The sequence below is a fragment of the Dermacentor variabilis genome, chromosome 8 (genome assembly GCF_050947875.1).
Source record: "Dermacentor variabilis isolate Ectoservices chromosome 8, ASM5094787v1, whole genome shotgun sequence".
Lineage (NCBI taxonomy): Eukaryota > Metazoa > Arthropoda > Arachnida > Ixodida > Ixodidae > Dermacentor > Dermacentor variabilis.
The window spans coordinates 47,979,045-47,997,636 of record NC_134575.1 but is presented as its reverse complement, the minus strand read 5'-3'; the positions used below and the strand labels follow the sequence as shown (position 1 = coordinate 47,997,636).

The window sequence follows — 18,592 nt, the reverse complement described above, 5'->3', positions numbered from 1 at the left end:
ATTATTTGGTACCGGTTTCACACGGGGCTCATTTAGCCGCTATCCAGTCCGTTACAAATCGAATTTCTCGGTCGTGATGGCTCCTCTGCGCAAGCTACGAGAGTGAGCCAGTCGCATCGATAATTTCGATCCGGATCGGGCTTGATCGCGATCGAGAGTGGTCGTGTGACACCGGTTTTACACATGGCTCCCACATAGGGAACACTTTAAGTTCAATGCTACTGAGTGAAGAGCAAGTGCATATATATGCCAGTGGAGGTATGTGGGCAAGTCTTTCTGGTGAAGCCAATACTTGTGCATTCAAAACATTTCAATTACCAGCGTAGTGCATCAATATGTCTACTTCGACGAAATAGAGCACCAGTGCAGATATCTGAACATACCTGTCCAGGGCAGCAAGTGTGTCTAGATTGAAACCACTACCACCATGTGCGGCAGTTCTATTTCCAGCAGCGGGACTGCACAATAATCAGTAGGGTGCTCTCAAGCTGTTTATCTATGAAGCTCTGCCTGGACTGTGTGCCAAATATTTTTGGACGTGAAAGTGGGGGTGAATTGGTAAACATCAGTGGAACTGTGCCTGGACTTTGTGGCAAATGTTTTTGGATGTGAAAGTGTGAGTGAACTGGCAAAGAATTTGCTCTGGGCTACATGTGTTAAACGTTTTTCTCATTCAGAGTGCTTTTTTTTACTTTAGGAGACTGGAGACGTGCGCAAAGTGGGACATGTCAGTGTGCTAATTATTGTATTTGCTGGCTTGCAAATTATTCGTTGCAACTTTGTTTTTGCCAGAGAGGTACAACTTTGCCTCTTGTAAATGGCTTTTTAGATAAAACACTTACTATTTATTATGACCATTGCTTCCTTTGTTACACAAATGCAGCTTCCAGTGCATTCCAGTTTATTTCCATGTTTATGTAAGTTTCTAATATGAGGCTTGCATATTCATTTCTCACGTTCTGGAGTGGCAAGATGCAGCATTACTGTCTCATCGTTCGCTGCACTACAGTAGTGTTCACTTAACTGTTACACTGAATCCCCCGTTTAAGTATTCTGTACTAATTTCACTTGATTGCTTTTTTGTTGTGTGGTTATTTTTTTCTCGCCATTACCTTCGTTGATATATCCTAAAGGCAATATTTCCAATTTTGAATTGTTCCCATTTTTTTTTTATTTCTGTCACTTGATTGTTTTATGATGGTATGCGGTGGTATTTCTTTTTGTGCTCTTTTCAAGCTTCTAGATGATTGGCAACATTGCTTGGAGGCAGTTACCATCCAATTCATACTCTTGCATTTTTCAGTCTACTTCTTCCATTCGCTCCGATGTCACTTCTGCATAACTCTAGTCCATCTAATAGCACGCGCACTTTACTATGATAAATTAGACACTTTAGTACACTCCAGGTTTTTCTGTTCATTTTTGTATGTGTACTTGGAATTTTGTTTATGTGCTAGTGAATGTTCACTTTGGAGTTCATTACGAATCCTTTCTGCGACTTTTGTCATTGTTGATGTACTTTTATTTCTATTTGCATTTCTCACACAGTTTGTTCGAACCTTGCATAAGCATTACATTTTAATAAGGTGTTCTTGCTTTGTCACAATGTTCTCATTTCATGCACTCTTGGCATGAAGTGCTTGGTCTGGCCACCTGCCAAGACGTGGCCATTTGTTCTTTGCAGGATGTCATTCCCATTGTGGTTGTAAGCATCGTAGCTTACTAAAGTCGGTATTAAGGATTTATTATTCCTAACAGGCTCATTTTCGTGCGACTTGGTAGACGATGCGCCGGCCATGCGGGGAACAGTGCTTGGCACTGCGCCATGGCTCTTACAGTCAACACGGACGCTTCTACTCATCTGGGGCGCGATTGGAGATCGTTGTTCGAAACACCCGATCAGTTTCACCTAACGCGATTGGCCTAGGCCGTGCCAACGGGTGCGGCTGACGACGTCTGCGCGGCATAGGCCAGTGGCGTGAGGCGAAACTAAACGCGTGTTTTGAACAACGATGTCTCATCGCTCCCGTCACCCGCGAAAATTAGCTTCAGATGATCGTAAACCTTTCAAGACCGCTTCTAGACCAGCTTTTTGATAACTTCCTAAAAACGTTTAGAAATTGGTTACGAATAGTTTTGGCAAAGGGATTACTTGTGTCTTTCCCAATCCTATTTCTAGACCAGCTTTTCGAATACGTCTTGCAGAGCTGTTCTAGATCGTCTCAAGAAAGCAATTAAGCCGGACATTAGCAGAGATATCCGACGTTTTCCCGCCGAAGTTCTCTCATTCGTGTCTTCTTTAACCCGTTTTTATCGTCTTGGATAAACGCTACGAAAACGTTACGTATCTCTTTTGTGCTACCTGGGTAGCAGTCAAATGATATAACTGTCAAAAATGCTAGTCTTCAAGTTTTCACGCTAAACCTATACCAGCAAGGCGAAAGGAAAAGGGTAACAAATTTTATGTGCTTGATGACATTCTTGGTTGTTTATTCCAGAAAACTCTTCCCAGCAAATGTCGTAAACCTATGCACACACAATTTGCGGAGCTTCCGTGCCCTTTTGATCATGCACATGATAGTTGGACTTTTCAGGACTCTGCATAGACTTATAGGTAATCCAAATACAGCTGCAGCAATATATTTAACACTAAGAGAAAATGCGTACGTTCCAACAGGCAGAAATTATTTAGAACGCTTGATACTCTCTATATTACCTTTTCACCACAAGATGCACAAAGCAAGGAAAGAAGCAACTGTTACGTAACTCGCAAGTGAAAATTTAGTGTATAAATCAGTGTGAAATACTGTTCGCATACATGTAATTGCGTGGAATGGCGAATCAGCGTCATATAAGAGAATGAACCGCAGTATAAAGTTTCCTTGATGTTATTACTTGATAATATACTGATCAGATGCAGCTATCGCCTAGAGGTAGAGCAAACGGTCGCGTTCAAAAGGTCCGTGGTTAAAATCCCGTTGCCGCGCAATTTTCCACTGGATTAAAAAAAATCCGCATGTTGCTAAAATTGTAATAAGAGGCCTTGAGTGTGGCCTGCCCCCTGTGACCATAACTGGTAACGCACACCCTTGCCAGAGCAGCATTGGCCACCCTGGTGCAGTACTTGGCCACAACCTCCTATATGAATACAACAATCAAACCCCGGCCCTCATTCACCAGCAGCTGCAAAGCAACTGACCATGGCGGTGGTCAGACCTCTGACGCAGCAGAGGCTGCTAAGAATATCTCGATCCGGACAGGCCGCCATTGGAATCTGAACTTGGCAACGTTTAACGCTAGAACATTATCTAGTGAGGACAGTCTAGCAGTGCTATTGGAGGAATTAGCGGGCATTAAATGGGATAATAAAGGGCTCAGTAAGGTTAGCGGGACAAATGAAGCATATACAGTTCGAAAAAGGGGACACGTCCTGTGCTACCGGGGCTTAGCGCAGAGATGAGAACTAGGAGAAGGATTACTGATGAACAAGGATATTGCTCGTAACATACAGGAATTCTGTAGCGTGAACGACAGGGTGGCAGGTCTTGTTGCTAAACTTAATAAGAGACAAAAATAGAAGGTTGTACACGTCTACTGCATACGTCCAGTCATAATAACCTGCAAGTCGAAAGCTTCTATGAATACGTGGAACGGGCGATGAGTACATTCAAAACAAAAGACACTATACTGATTGGCGACATCAATTCCAGGATATGCAAAAAGCAAGCTGGACACAAGTGAGTAGGGAAATATGGCGTGGGCTCTTGAAATAGTAGGGGAGAATTATTAGTAGAGTTTTCAGAAGGGAATCTTATACGGATATTGAATACCTTCTTCCGCAAGCGGGATAACCAAAAGTGGACGTGGAGGAGCAGGAATTGTGAGACTAGAAGTGAAATAGACCTCATACTCGGCGCTAACCCTGGCATGATACATGATGTCGACGTGCTCGGCGAGGTGCGCTGCAGTGACCATAGGATGGCGAGATCTTGAATTAGCCTAGACTTGAGGAGCGAACGGAAGAAACTGGTACATAAGAAGCCTATCAATGAGTTAGCGGTAAAGAGAGAAATTAGAGGAATTACTTATAAAGCTACAAACCAGGTACTCGGCTTTAACTTAGGAAGGGGACCTAGGTGTTGAAGCAATGAACGCCAATTCTATGGTCCTCGGAGGTAACATTGTTAGACAGGATACCGGAAAGATATCGCAGAAGACAAAAGATCTGATTAAGAAACACCAATGTATGAAAGCGTCTAACCCTACAGCTACAAAAGAATTGGCAGAACTTTCGAAGATTTTCAACAAGCTTAAGATAGCTGACATAAAGTAGTATCATATGGATAAAAGTGAACATGCTCTCAGGAGCGGAGGAAGCTTAAAGCAGTCAAGAAGAAACTAGGAATAGGCAAGAATCAGAAGTATGCGTGAAGAGACAAAGCCGGAAATATTACTAATATGGATAAGGTAGTTCAAGTGGCTGAGGAGTTCTATAAAGGTTTATGCAGTACCAGTGGCCCCCACGACGATAATAGAAGAGTCTAGAGGAATTTGAGATGCCACAAATAACGCCGGAAGAAGTGAAGAAAGCCTTGGGAGCTATGCAAGGCAGCTGGGGAGGATCAGATAACAGTAGATTTGTTGAAATACGGTGCGCAGATTGTTCTAGAAAAACTGGCCACCCTGTATAAGCAATGCCTCATAACCGCAAGCGTACCGGAATCTTGGAAGATCGCCAACACAACCTTAACCCATAAGAAAGGGGATGCCAAAGACTTGAAAAATTGTAGAGCGATCAGCATACTGTCCGTTGCCTACAAAGTATTTACTAAGGTAATCGCAAATAGAGTCAGGAATACCTTTGACTTCCGTCACCCAAAGGGCCAGGCAGGATTCCGTAAAGCCTACTCAACAATAGACTGTATTCACACTATCAATCAGGGGATAGAGAAATGTGCGGAATATAACCAAGCCTTATATATATATTTCATTGATTACAAGAAAGCGTTTCATTCAGTCGAAACATCAGCAGTCATGGAGGCATTGCCGAATTAGGGTGTAGACGCGCCGTAATTAAAAGTACTGAAAGATATCTATAGTGGCTCCACAGCCATCGTAGTACTCCATAAAGAAATCAACAAAATCCCAATAAAGAAAGGTGTCAGGCAGGGAGATAAAGTCTCTCCAGTGCTATTCACAGCGTGTTTACAGGAGGTATTGAGAAACCTGGATTGGAAATAATTGGGGATAAGAGTTAATGCAGAACACCTTAGTAACTGGCGATTCGCTGATGATATTGCCTTGCTAGTAACTCAGGTGATCATTTGCAATGCTTGCTCACTGACCTGGACAGGCAAAGCAGAAGGGTGGGCCTAAAATCAATCTGCAGAGAACTGAAATAATGTTTAACAGCCTCGGAAGACAACAGCAGTTTACGGTAGGTAGCGAGGCACTGGAAGTGGTGAGGGAATACATTTACTTAGGGCAGGTAGTGACCGCGGATCCGGATCATGAGATTGGAATAATCGGAAGAATAAGAATGGCCTGGGGTGCGTTCGGCAGTCATTCTCAGATCATGAACAACAGGTTGCCATTTTCCCTCAAGAGAAGTTTATAAAAGCTGTATCTTACCAGTACTCACCTACGCAGCAGAAACCTGGAGTCTTATGAAAAGCGTTTTACTTAATTTGAGAACGACACAACAAGCTATGGAAAGAAGAATGATGGGTGTAACGTGAAGGTACAAGAAGAGAGCCGATTGGGTGAGAGAACAATGATTGACATCTCAGTTGAAATCAAGAAAAAGAAATGGGCATTGTCCGGGCATGTAATGAGAAAGGAAGATAACCGATGGTCATTAAGGATGAGGGACTGGATGATGACCAGGAAGTCGAAAGCTTCTATGAAGACGTGGAATCGGCGGTGGGGAGAGTGAAAACTAAATACACTATACTAATGGGCGACTTTAATGCCAAGGTAGGCAAGAAGAAGGCTGGAGACAAGGCAGTGGGGGAATATGGCATAGGCACTAGGAATAGCAGGGGAGAGTTATTAGTAGAGTTTGCGGAACAGAATAATATGAGGATAATGAATACCTTCTTCCGCAAGCGGGATAGCCGAAAGTGGACGTGGAGGAGCCCGAACGGCGAGACTAGAAATGAAATAGACTTCATACTCTGCGCTAACCCTGGCATCATACAAGATGTGGACGTGCTCGGCAAGGTGCGCTGCAGTGACCACAGGATGGTAAGAACTCGAATTAGCCTAGACCTGAGGAGGGAACGGAAGAAACTGGTACATAAGAAGCCGATCAATGAGTTACCGGTAAGAGGGAAAATAGAGGAATTCCAGATCAAGCTACAGAACAGGTATTCAGCTTTAACTCAGGAAGAGGACCTTAGTGTTGAAGCAATGAACGACAATCTTGTGGGCATCATTGAGGAGTGTGCAATGGAAGTCGGTGGTAACTCCGTTAGGCAGGATACCAGCAAACTATCGCAGGAGACGAAAGATCTGATCAAGAAACGCCAATGTATGAAAGCATCTAACCCTACAGCTAGAATAGAACTGGCAGAACTTTCGAAGTTAATCAACAAGCGTAAGACAGCTGACATAAGGAAGTATAATATGGATAGAATTGAACATGCTCTCAGGAGCGGAGGAAGCCTAAAAACAGTGAAGAAGAAACTAGGAATTGGCAAGAATCAGATGTATGCGCTAAGAGACAAAGCCGGCAATATCATTACTAATATGGATGAGATAGTTCAAGTGGCTGAGGAGTTCTATAGAGATTTATACAGTACCAGTGACACGCACGACGATAATGGAAGAGAAAATAGTCTAGAGGAATTCGAAATCCCGAAGGTAACGCCGGAAGAAGTAAAGAAAGCCTTAGGAGATATGCAAAGGGGGAAGGCAGCTGGGGAGGATCAGGTAACAGCAGATTTGTTGAAGGATGGTGGACAGATTGTTCTAGAGAAACTGGCCACCCTGTATACGCAATGCGTCATGACCTCGAGCGTACCGGAATCTTGGAAGAACGCTAACATAATCCTAATCCATAAGAAAGGGGACGTCAAAGACTTGAAAAATTATAGACCGATCAGCTTACTGTCCGTTGCCTACAAAGTACTTACTAAGGTAATTGCAAATAGAATCAGGAACACCTTAGACTTCTGTCAACCAAAGAACCAGGCAGGATTCCGTAAAGGCTACTCGACAATAGACCATATTCACACTATCAATCAAGTGATAGAGAAATGTGCAGAATATAACCAACCCTTATATATAGCTTTCATTGATTACGAGAAAGCGTTTGATTCAGTCGAAACCTCAGCAGTCATGGAGGCATTACGGAATCAGGGTGTAGATGAGCCTTATGTAAAAATACTGGAAGATATCTATAGCGGCTCCACAGCCACCGTAGTCCTCCATAAAGCAAGCAAAAAAATCTCAATAAAGAAAGGCGTCAGGCAGGGAGATATGATATCTCCAATGCTATTCACAGCGTGTTTACAGGAGGTATTCAGAGACCTGGATTGGGAAGAATTGGGGATAAAAGTTAATGGAGAATACCTTAGTAACTTGCGATTCGCTGATGATATTGCCTTGCTTAGTAACTCAGGGGACCAATTGCAATGCATGCTCACTGACCTGGAGAGGCAAAGCAGAAGAGTGTGTCTAAAAATTAATATGCAGAAAACTAAAGTAATGCTTAACAGTCTCGGGAGAGAATAGCAATTTACAATAGGCAGCGAGGCACTGGAAGTCGTAAGGGAATACATCTACTTAGGGCAGGTAATGACGGCGGATCCGGATCATGAGACGGAAATAATCAGAAGAATAAGAATGGGCTGGAGTGCGTTTGGCAGGCATTCCCAAATCATGAACAGCAGGTTGCCGTTACCCCTCAAGAGAAAAGTATATAAGAGCTGTGTCTTACCAGTACTCACCTACGGGGCAGAAACCTGGAGGCTTACGAAAAGGGTTCTACTCAAATTGAGGACGACACAACGAGCTATGGAAAGAAGAATGATAGGTGTAACGTTAAGGGATAAGAAAAGAGCAGATTGGGTGAGGGAACAAACGCGAGTTAAAGACATCTTAGTTGAAATCAAGAAAAAGAAATGGGCATGGGCAGGACATGTAATGAGGAGGGAAGATAACCGATGGTCATTGAGGTTTACGGACTGGATCCCAAGGGAAGGGAAGCGTAGCAGGGGGCGGTAGAAAGTTAGGTGGGCGGATGAGATTAAGAAGTTTGCAGGGACGGCATGGCCACAATTAGTACATGACCGGGGTTGTTGGAGAAGTATGGGAGAGGCCTTCGCCCTGCAGTGGGCGTAACCAGGCTGATGATGATGATGATGATTGGATTCCGAAAGAAGGGAAGCCTTGCAGGGGCGACAGAAACTTAGGTGGGCGGATGAGATTAAGAAGTTTGCAGGTACAATTTGGCCAGATTTAGCACATGAACGGAGTAGTTTGAGAAGTATGGGAGAGGCCTTTGCCCTGGAGAGGGCGTAGCCAGGCTGATGATGATGAGGATAATGATTACTTGAAGATACTCAACTTTATTCATGCAGAACCTCGGGTTTTATCGTATTTATTTCTTCTGACTATCATGTCATTTATATATCCTGGCTCTCTGGGGCAGAAAAACGTAATAGTTCCGATGACTTTTGCATGTTTAACTATTTATGTCGAAACCATGCTGATGCGAAATTTCCGGATTTCTCCGCTTATCTGACAACACAGCTGTAATCTATAGTGTAAATGCCACGTGTTGTAAATGCATATATTATGGGTATATTTTGTTCAAGACGCCGGAAATTTCTAGGTAATTTGAGAGTGCATGACATGGGTATAAGTCTATCGGCCTGGAATAGAAATGAGGTCGTATATACAATATGAATGTATGAAAACCTCGGAAATATATAAAATACCAATTAAATGAGCTTGCAGTGTCTATGCGGTAATGCTTCTAGAGAACATCCATGCGGGTGTAGCATGACGCAAAAGCAAGGAACGATTTGCATGTCAACCTGAACTGCGACCTTTTCAGGACGAGGAGCCTTCGAAATCATTACCGTACAAGTTTAGCCGTATATGGCGAGCAGTCACATGAACGAACTGCTAACTGCTGAAGGTACAGTTAACCTGTACAGCACTGTGTAAAAGATATGTACAAAGCGTACGATCAAAATATATTTCATGCGGCTTGCGCTTTGCAACACCAGGAGATATCTTGAAATGTGATTCATGCGGAATTGGGAAAGGGGGCTCCTTCGTGTCGGGACTCCTGCCTCTTAAAAAAAAATGGGCATACTAAGTCTTAAATTTCATTCTTCATATCTCAGAACTCACAGTCCTAACAGTTAAATAATGGAATCATTACAAATGCGCTAGTCTCCAAATTTTCATACTAAAGGTTTACCATGTAATAGCTCTGCGGAAACCCTCAAAGTGGAGAGAAGTAAATAATAAAGGGAAAATCAGACATCCTCACGTACGTAGTAATCAAGGCAAAGGAAACTCATACGGGTTCCTAGATCGAAAATCCTCGCTGTTGAAGGAAATTTGGTCCTGGTCTGGTACGAATTCTTCAACTGCGAATTTCTTCAACTGCGAGGCTTTTCTTTCGAGGAACCCGTATGGGTTTCCTTTGTGGCTATTGCTGCGAACTTATGGATGTATAAATTTCCCTTTATTGTAGGTATACCAGCTAGGCTAAAGAAAAAGGCTACCAAATTTGATGTGCTCAATGACGTTCGTTGTTACTTATTCAAGGAAATTCTGCCCGGCAAAGCTCGCATACCACGTGTACACGCAACATTTGCGGAGCTACCGCGCCACTTTTAACACAGACATTATAGTTGGACTTTTGACGATCCTGTATAGATTTATGCATACGAGAAGTGCAACTGCCGAAACCAATTTAACGTTAAGGGAACAACTGTAGCTTCCAAAAGGAAGACATTGTTGAAAGCGGCTCAGACTCTGTATATTATCTTTTCACCCCAAGATGTATTTAAGGTATAACAGCACTGAAGCTAATGTTAGATACCTCCCAAACAAAATTTTATTATATAAATCAGCGTGTTTTCCGCGTTCACATACATGTATATGCTTGGAATGGTGAATTAGCATCCTAGACGAAAATGAGCCACACTGTAGGCAGTGTGCTTGATGTTATTACTTACCCATACTCAACTTTAACCACGTAACATCTCGGGTTTTATCGCATCTCTTTTAAACATGCTGGTTCTTTGGCGTATAAAAAAGCGGAAGTAAGTATCAGCTTTTCAAGTAAAACTAATGACGTCAAAACTACGTCGACGGAAAATCACATGTTTCTCAGCCTATCTTAGAACACTGTTGCAATATATAGCATCAAAGCCACGTGTTGTAAAACCCACGTGTTGTTGTCCTACAGGTAGACATTGTTTAGAACGGCTCTGACTCTGTATATTATCTTTTCGCGCCAAGATGTATTTAAAATCTAACAGCACTGAAGCTACCGTTACATACCTCAAAAACAAAAGTTTATTATAGAAATCAGCGTGTTCTGCGTTTTTTCATACATGTATGCGCTTGGAATGGTGAATTAGCACCAGAGAAGAGATTGAGCCACACTGTAGGCTGTTTGTTCGATGTTATTACTTACTCATACTCAACTTTAACCATGGAATATCTCGGGTTTTATCGTATCTATTTCTTTTGACTATCAGGTCAATTAAACGCGCTGGCTCTTTGGGGTAGCGAAACGCGGCTCTATTGATGAAATTTTCAAGTTTAACTAATGATGTGAAAACTATGCTATCACAAAATTTCATGCGTTCTCCGCCTATATGAGAAAACTGGTATTACCTATAGCATCAAAGCCACGTGTTGTAAATGCGTAAAGAGTTGGTATTTACCGACGGTACCGGAAACCGTTGCCGTCCGTTTCTGGTGTCCGTAGTAGCTATCAACGAGAATGAACAAAAAATGAGGACGTTTAGGCTTCTTTTGTAAGAAAAAGGAGTCCCAAGCAAGCGGACGCGCTTGCGATGGGCTCCCCGAGTTTTGGTCTCTTTCGGCAGTCTTCCGATCTTCCTTTCCTGGTTTTTGTGGTTAACCGGCGATGGAATACGAGAGCACAACGAGCATACCGTTCTTTCTGAAAGTGGGACCTTAATTTCTCCATTTTTGGACTTTGTGCGTTCAGCGCAGCACGTAGCTGAGTTGAGCCTAACCGCGCTAAGCCTACCGCGGTCAACCGGGCCCACGATGTCCCCACCGGAGGATCGTTTGCCCCTCGTAGCGGCGCGAAATCTGTGATTCGTGGTCATTGTGGCAGGAACGAATGCACCCGAGGAATGTTCGGTACCAGGACAGTGGTAGGCGAGCGAAGGAGTAAGATACGTGCAGCTAGAGAAGTGCGGATAGAAAACTGTGAAACAGCGAGCCCAGGAGAGGCTGGTGGCAGGAAAATGGCGCCCAAGTTGATCGAGAGTCAGCAGAGGCGCATTCCAGATGGCGTCAAGAAAATTGTTCTCTGATCACGTGGTAGCCTAGTTAAGCTTATCAAATATAGAACAGAATATCTGACTGACATAATCAAAATGTCGGCGGTTATGACACGCACGCCAAAAGACGGAGGATATAATAACTCTTAATATGAAGCAGCACTCCGTTCTCGTCATCACTACCAGTAGGGTGAGGAAGCTGAGGTACGCGAGAGTGAAACATCTCATGTTCGACGGTGAACAAGTGGACACTTTTGCCTACGTGGCTGACCCCGAGTACTGCGGCGAGGGAGTCGTCCATGGCGTTCGGCTCCGATACTCTATTGAAGAAATTCTGTACCGGCTAGGCCGCAAGGGTAACCCTGATGTTCGAGGAGGATGGCGACTGGGCAGATATTCGAAGTCGATCTTCATTCTCTTCAAGGAGAAAGAACTGCCATGATTGAATAATGTCAACGGGGCACCGCACAGATGCCAGTTGTACCATAAAAAATACGAAGTGCGCATCGCCTGTGGCCGACTCGGGCTATCCGCTGACGTGTGCCCCGACGCGAAGAAACGCCAAGTGCCGTGGCTGCGGCCTTCAGCACCCGTCAAGTGACCACAAGTGTGAGCTGAAATGCCAGCAGTGCGGCAAAGGCCACGCCCTAGGAGACCCCAATTGTCGAGAACTCTTCGCACTCTTAGGAAGTCAAGGGGCGATAGTGGGAGGTGTAACAAGAAGTGACGACTGGTGGAAGACTTCAGGGTCGAAAACGCAAACCCAAAGGGCGAAAAGACTTCAAGTTTCGCGAGGATTCTTTTTGAAAACTGGAAAGGAATCAGGGCAGACCACCGCCACCGCCCGGAAGATGCTCCTGTTCCTGTGCCAGGAGCCAGTCCAGAGGGAACTCGAGCTCAAGGGACCCTGCCAACCGACGGAGACGAGGTAGGGCATGGAGCGTAAGAATGTGAATTTTGCGGGAAAGGTCTCCCTGGAAAGTAATCAAAGAGATAAACGGGACGAGGAAACTGAGAAATTAAGAAAAAATGTCGAACAATTACAGGAGATAGTCGAATCGCAACGGTCCGAAATCTAAAACGTAAACAAACCGCAGAGGCAGGCAGCCCCTGCTCCGCAAGAACCCATTAGACAAATGCCCCCCCTCCCCCCCAGCGGCCCGTCAAGAACCGCAAGGAGAGGATAAGATGGTCACAGAGGCGTCCCTCCCGTTTCGGATGAAACGCAAAATTGAAGACGCCGGCCCATTTCAGGCTATAGGAAACAGGGTGGAAAATTTGGAAAGGTTAGAGGCCAAGATGAATGACTTTATGAACCATATCAACGCGAAATTCATGCTGTCGTCGGGGCAGTTCGAAACTGGCCGCGGAATGCCAAAGGCTAAGGAATGAGACGTCCACAGGAAGGGGGGGGGGTCAAGAGAATATGGAGCAGAGAGTCATGCAACTGCAAAACGGCCAGGCGCAGAAGTGAAAATAAACTCTGACAGTGGAACTGTCGGAACTTCCGGCGCAAACGGCCGATTCCAAAACAGTATCTTCCACTGTCAGATGAGACTCGTCTGGCGATTGCCCACAGTAAAGTGGGGGACACGCAAAACTGTCAGGCTAGGAGGCATTTCATAGTGGCAGGGGGGAGACATCCTCTGTCGCAACGCTCGTGAAAATAAATATCGCGAACATTGAGCACAATCTAGGGTGTTTGTCGTGTTTGTCCAAGCTCAAACCGGGAAACAGAAAGGCCCTAGTCTATTCCTTCTAAATTTATACGGCTCACCGAGGCGAAGAGAGGTGAGGTTCAGGGCTCTGCTTCACAAGACCCTCAAAATTTCCAGCAACCAGCCATTGTAGAAAGTGGGGACAATAATGCACATCACCAGGAAGGGAGGTCCGTGCACCAAAACCCGAAATGCAGACAGCTGTGGGACGATGTACATGACATAGGGCTCACTCTGCACACGGACCCCGCCCGTTCAACGAGGGTGGACAATAGCGTAAATCAGGATACATCTCCATATGTGACATTCTCGAAAAACGTAAACGGTATACAATGGTATAACTCGGGTCAAAATTTTGGTCTGCGACCACTACATAATTGTTTTCATACTGAACGAAAGCCCTAAAATGCGCCGGGCTCGCGTTCCTGCCGTCGTTGAGTGAGTATATCAGGTCATACTAACGTGTACGCTTGTACACCATATTAATGATCAAATACCACAAATAGCTTTTCGGTATAACCAGTGACTGCATTGTTCTATATGGAATGTCCCGGTGATGGTACTAAAATGCAACGATACTAGCGGCAGGCCAGAAAAGTACAACAGGGTATATATTTCAAGGCATTTATTTCTTTCAAAAGCAGTTCTTGTTAACGTAAGCCGTTGGCCCTAGGTACTGATAATAGGCGCTTGAGAAACGTAAATGTGACGAAGATCGCGGAATCAGCATTCCTTGTGCGCAGCTTCCCGCGCTCGTTTTCAAGCTGACGCTTCTTAAATCCCATCCATCCTGGTGTAGCATGACGGAAGAGTAATGAAAGATTTGCGATGTTAACCACAACTGCGACCTCAGGAGACATCTTTGAATGCGACTAATGCGGAAATGCGCTTTGGAGCTCCTTCATTTTGGAACTCCCGCCTGTGAATGAAAAAACTGCGTACTGGGTCTGAAATCTGATTAGTAATATGCCAGAGCGCATACTCCTACCGGTGAAATGACGAAGTTGTTGTCAAATGTGCTTGTCTTCAAGTTTTCATTCTAAACGTGTGCCACCAAGGCAAAAGAAAAACGTTAAGTTCGACGTGCTTAATTACGTTCTCTGATACACATTCAAGTGAATTATTCCTAGCAAAGGTCGTAAACCAGCTCTGCACGCAGCATTTGCAGAGCCACCGTGCCCTTTTTATCACGAACATGATAGTTTGACTATGGAGGACCCTTTACAGATTTATGTGTAGTGGAATAGAACGCGAGCGAGCAATTTAAGAATCAGAGAACAAGCGTAGGTTCCAAGAGGCAGACATTGCTTACAATGGCTTACAATCAGTATAATAACTTTCCGCCCCAAAATGTATACGAGGTATCAAAGCACTGAAGCTACTTTTACATGGCTTCCATACCAAACATTATTGTATAAATCACCGTGTAGTCTGTGTTCACACACATGTAAATGCTTGGAATGGTAAATTAGTGTCATAGAAGAGGATGGGCCAAAATAGAGACACTTTCCTTGATGTTATTATTTGCTCATACACAACTTTAACACCGCAGCACCCTGGGTTTTATCGTATCAATTTGTTTTGACTATGATGTCATTTAAATATGCTGGCTCTCTGTGGTAGAAAAACGCGGCGGTATTGATGATTTTTTTTCAGGTTTAACAAATGAAATCAACACCATGCTGACGCGAAATCTCATGCTTTCTCCTCCTACCTGAGCACAGTGCTGTAACCTATAGCGTCAGAGCCACCTTTTCTAAATGCGTTAATTCTTCTTATATTTTGTTCAAGATGCTGTAGACTTCTAGATGCCCTTGAAAGTGAATTATATGGGTATAAAGGTATCGGCCTTGACTGGAAATGAATTCGTATAAATATATGAAGATATGAAAAGCTCTGAAATAGGTCAAATGCCAAGAAAATTTACATCCAATGTCCCTTCGCGGTTGTACTGGTGAACGATGTAACTCAGTCACGTGCTACTCCAGCACCAGAGTAAATTTGAAAGATGACCATATCGGGCTGGCTTCATGCGCAAATATTTCGAAAGACAACTCCACTGTATTCTTTATATTGGGTGTAAATTGCATCAATTATATACTTACCGCGTCTTTGTTGCACAAGCAATGCAAAAATTAAGGGTCCCTAAGTAGTACAAGAATTTTTCTTGGATCAAACACCGCAAGAATGTGAGTCCCGGAACTGCGAAGTAAGCAGGAAAAGGCTGCTTTAGAGGAGGACGTCTTCCGGCTGGCTAACCTTATTTGCACATTAAGGCGCTAAAGTCTTGATCAGACAATATGAGGTCAATAATATTATGTGGAGTATACGCTCTTGAAGAATAATAATTGGTTCAGTATAGAAAATTTATTGTAGTTGTTGTAAGAAGTAGTGAAAGGCAGAGCGCAAAAGTGGAGGAAGAAAGAAGCACAGAGGGTAAAAGTGAACGCTCGTTTCCTTGATTGATGGAAATAAATTTATTTCCTCGATTGCTCTTTCACTTGTAGTGCTTAGACACTGTGGAGATTTGGTCAAGGAGCCGTCATTTAAATTTCTACGAAAAGAGAGAGCGAGAGAAACAAATAAAAAGTAAGTCAGGTTGATGTAAACTTTCATGATAATTAGGAAATAAATTAATTTCGTACATAGAGATACGAATCACCTGTGATTATATATAAACTAGAAATTCTTGGTTCTTGTGTGGCTATTGCGATAATTTCGAAGACACGATCTGCGATTTAATGAGCTCGCAAATTACTCACGTCAAGAATTTACACGGCAGCCTTCCTTTCTGACAGAGATGGTCCCAAATAGCCATGCAGATGTTTCTCGGAGTAAAGCGAAATGAAGAATCCTCGAAGAAAAAGATATTATGAGTATTTAAAAAGATATACCAATTTTCGGAATGTAATTTAGCATTTCTCATTTGCTTACCAGATGCTATACTAAGAGAGAGTGGTCAATACTTTCAGGTGCCTAACAGTTAGGACAAAGCACGGACATTGCCACACGGGACTTGTAGACGTAAATATTTATTGGTGGCGTGCGGCCGGCAGCGTAACTTTGTTATGCAGATTGCTTATTTACGTGGGGGACGCCGTTTATTGTTTCATGAAAAAAGGAAGTGATTGAACTGCAGCTTTGCGATTTTCAGTTTTATCTATCTATCTATCTATCTATCTATCTATCTATCTATCTATCTATCTATCTATCTATCTATCTATCTATCTATCTATCTATCTATCTATCTATCTATCTATCTATCTATCTATCTATCTATCTATCTCGCTATCTATCTATCTATCTATCTATCTATCTATCTATCTATCTATCTATCTATCTATCTATCTATCAATCTATCTATCTGTCTATCTATCTATCTATCTATCTATCTATCTATCTATCTATCTATCTATCTATCTATCTATCTATCTATCTATTTATCTGTCTGTCTGTCTGTCTGTCTGTCTGTCTGTCTGTCTGTCTGTCTGTGTCTCTCTTTCTCTCGGCCTACATATCTATCCATCTATCTAGCTAGCAAGCCTCATACACTGAACCAGTTGGCCAAGTTTTCTACCAGCTTGGTCTACTGGAGTTGTGGGCTCCTTGACGGGATGCCGTGGTTGTCGTTGTATTCGTTGCATTGCAGCATCACCATTCGGCTCCACTCATGTCGTCGTCGCCGCCGCCGTCGCCGCTGCCGCCAATTTCTGTTTTCCTTAGCAGCTATCGCAGAGAATAAGAAAAATAATTGAGAACGCTTAAGCTTCGCCTTCAAGAGCGGAACATGATAGCATTTAGAGTTCCAGAGTGTACCGTATGTTTCCTGGCAACTTATGTAATTGCACCGTTTACCGTCAAACGCTGGCGGAGTATGCTAGGCACGACCGTGAACTTCCTGGTAGAAATGCGGCTTCTTGCGTGGGCCGCCATGCGGGGGAGGCGAGCGCCATCTGGAGATGTTGCAAGAAACCGGGCGCACCGTTTTATAGCCTTTGAGGTCTGCGCCCGCAAATCTGGGAGGACATGACTCTTCTATGAATGGTAGAAACCCTTGAAAAGAACTTTTCTTAGTTTTCGCACAGCAGAATTAGGTTTTTGTTTATACTTAAATCATAATCTCACGCTATCGTGTCTGTAGTTCTTGCGAAAGTGGAACTTTACAATTTTTTTTCATATTTAGCGCTATATCGGTGCGTTACAATAAGCTGGCCAAGCGGACTCAAGCCGTTGTCCGTGTCTATCGCCGATAGCTGCCTGTTGGTGAGGAGATTACGTGGGAAGATTGCTGGAAACGAGAAAACGGTTCACTTTAAATGTTTACACAACTACCTCCAGATGTAGAAGCACATTCCATATTGGAGCACATTCAATGTTAAAGCTCATTACACGTATGGCCACACACATAAGCGCGCACCTCACAGCACCAACGGTGCCAAATTTTAAAAAGTATATCTTGCTGGTTTCCCCACAGAATGGAATTCAATGACCTTGTCGTGGATAATGCATTCACTCTGAGGCATTATGTCTACCATGCTTGAAACGTCACGTTTTCACTTCGCACAGATTCAACAATAGTTTCAGCTTTGTCTGCGTCTGTGGAACAATAAATGCATCCAATTTTCCAGCACTGCCCAGCGCTATCCGTCTCTAGAACAGCCTTTCAGATTGCATTACTTCGCTAAGAATTCATGATGTCTTTTGCAGTACTCTGTTCAAATATTTTTCGCCACACTGCACTTAGGGTTGAGTGAACACACGGGAACATATCAATCTCATTACGTTTGTTTACAATGCATTGTCACGCGTTGAGCCATGAGTATTTTAACAAAACGCAATGTACAACATACGACCATAAAGTGACTCGCTGTTCTTTATGCACTGCCTATCTGTTAAATTACTTTGATTTTTTTACAACATTTGTGGTTTCTGTTTCATGCAAAGTACTTCGTTCTGAGCCAATATTATGAACCCTTGTATCCTATTGAATCGGATATTTTTTACCGATTGTATTTTCTGATACATTGTACGATGCGCCTTCCTCATCCTATGCCTTTTCGTAGGTCTCTGAGGTTTCGTATATAAAAAAATAGTCAGAGGGGTCTTACTGGTCACAGAACTACGCCCAAGGTCGAACCGCTTTGCTGGATTCCGCCTCTGATGCCCGAACTTCGGAGCAAGGACGAGGCAATCTGGAAACACTTGTTCACGCTCCTTCCACTAACGTCGTGGACACTAGTTTATTTCTCTTCGTGACGGCAAGTTGTCGGAGCCATGCAAACAGCCTTCGCGTTCGTTGCCGTTTCCACGGAGGGCAGCGGTCGTGTTCACCTCGAAGTTGGTGCCTTGTTCTGAGCGCCATTG

The 18,592-nt window shown here is 43.6% G+C and overlaps 1 protein-coding gene across 1 annotated transcript in view; it reads right to left on the bottom strand.

The window, feature by feature from the left end:
• Positions 1–12,331: 12,331 nt before the first annotated feature.
• The window catches only part of LOC142591391 (uncharacterized), a 35,860-nt gene continuing 29,599 nt past the window's right edge, over positions 12,332–18,592 (bottom strand). Inside the window, exon 2 of the mRNA XM_075703718.1 lies at positions 12,332–12,484. Within this exon, the coding sequence (XP_075559833.1) occupies positions 12,332–12,484 (153 nt within the window). The remainder of the gene's footprint in view (positions 12,485–18,592) is intronic.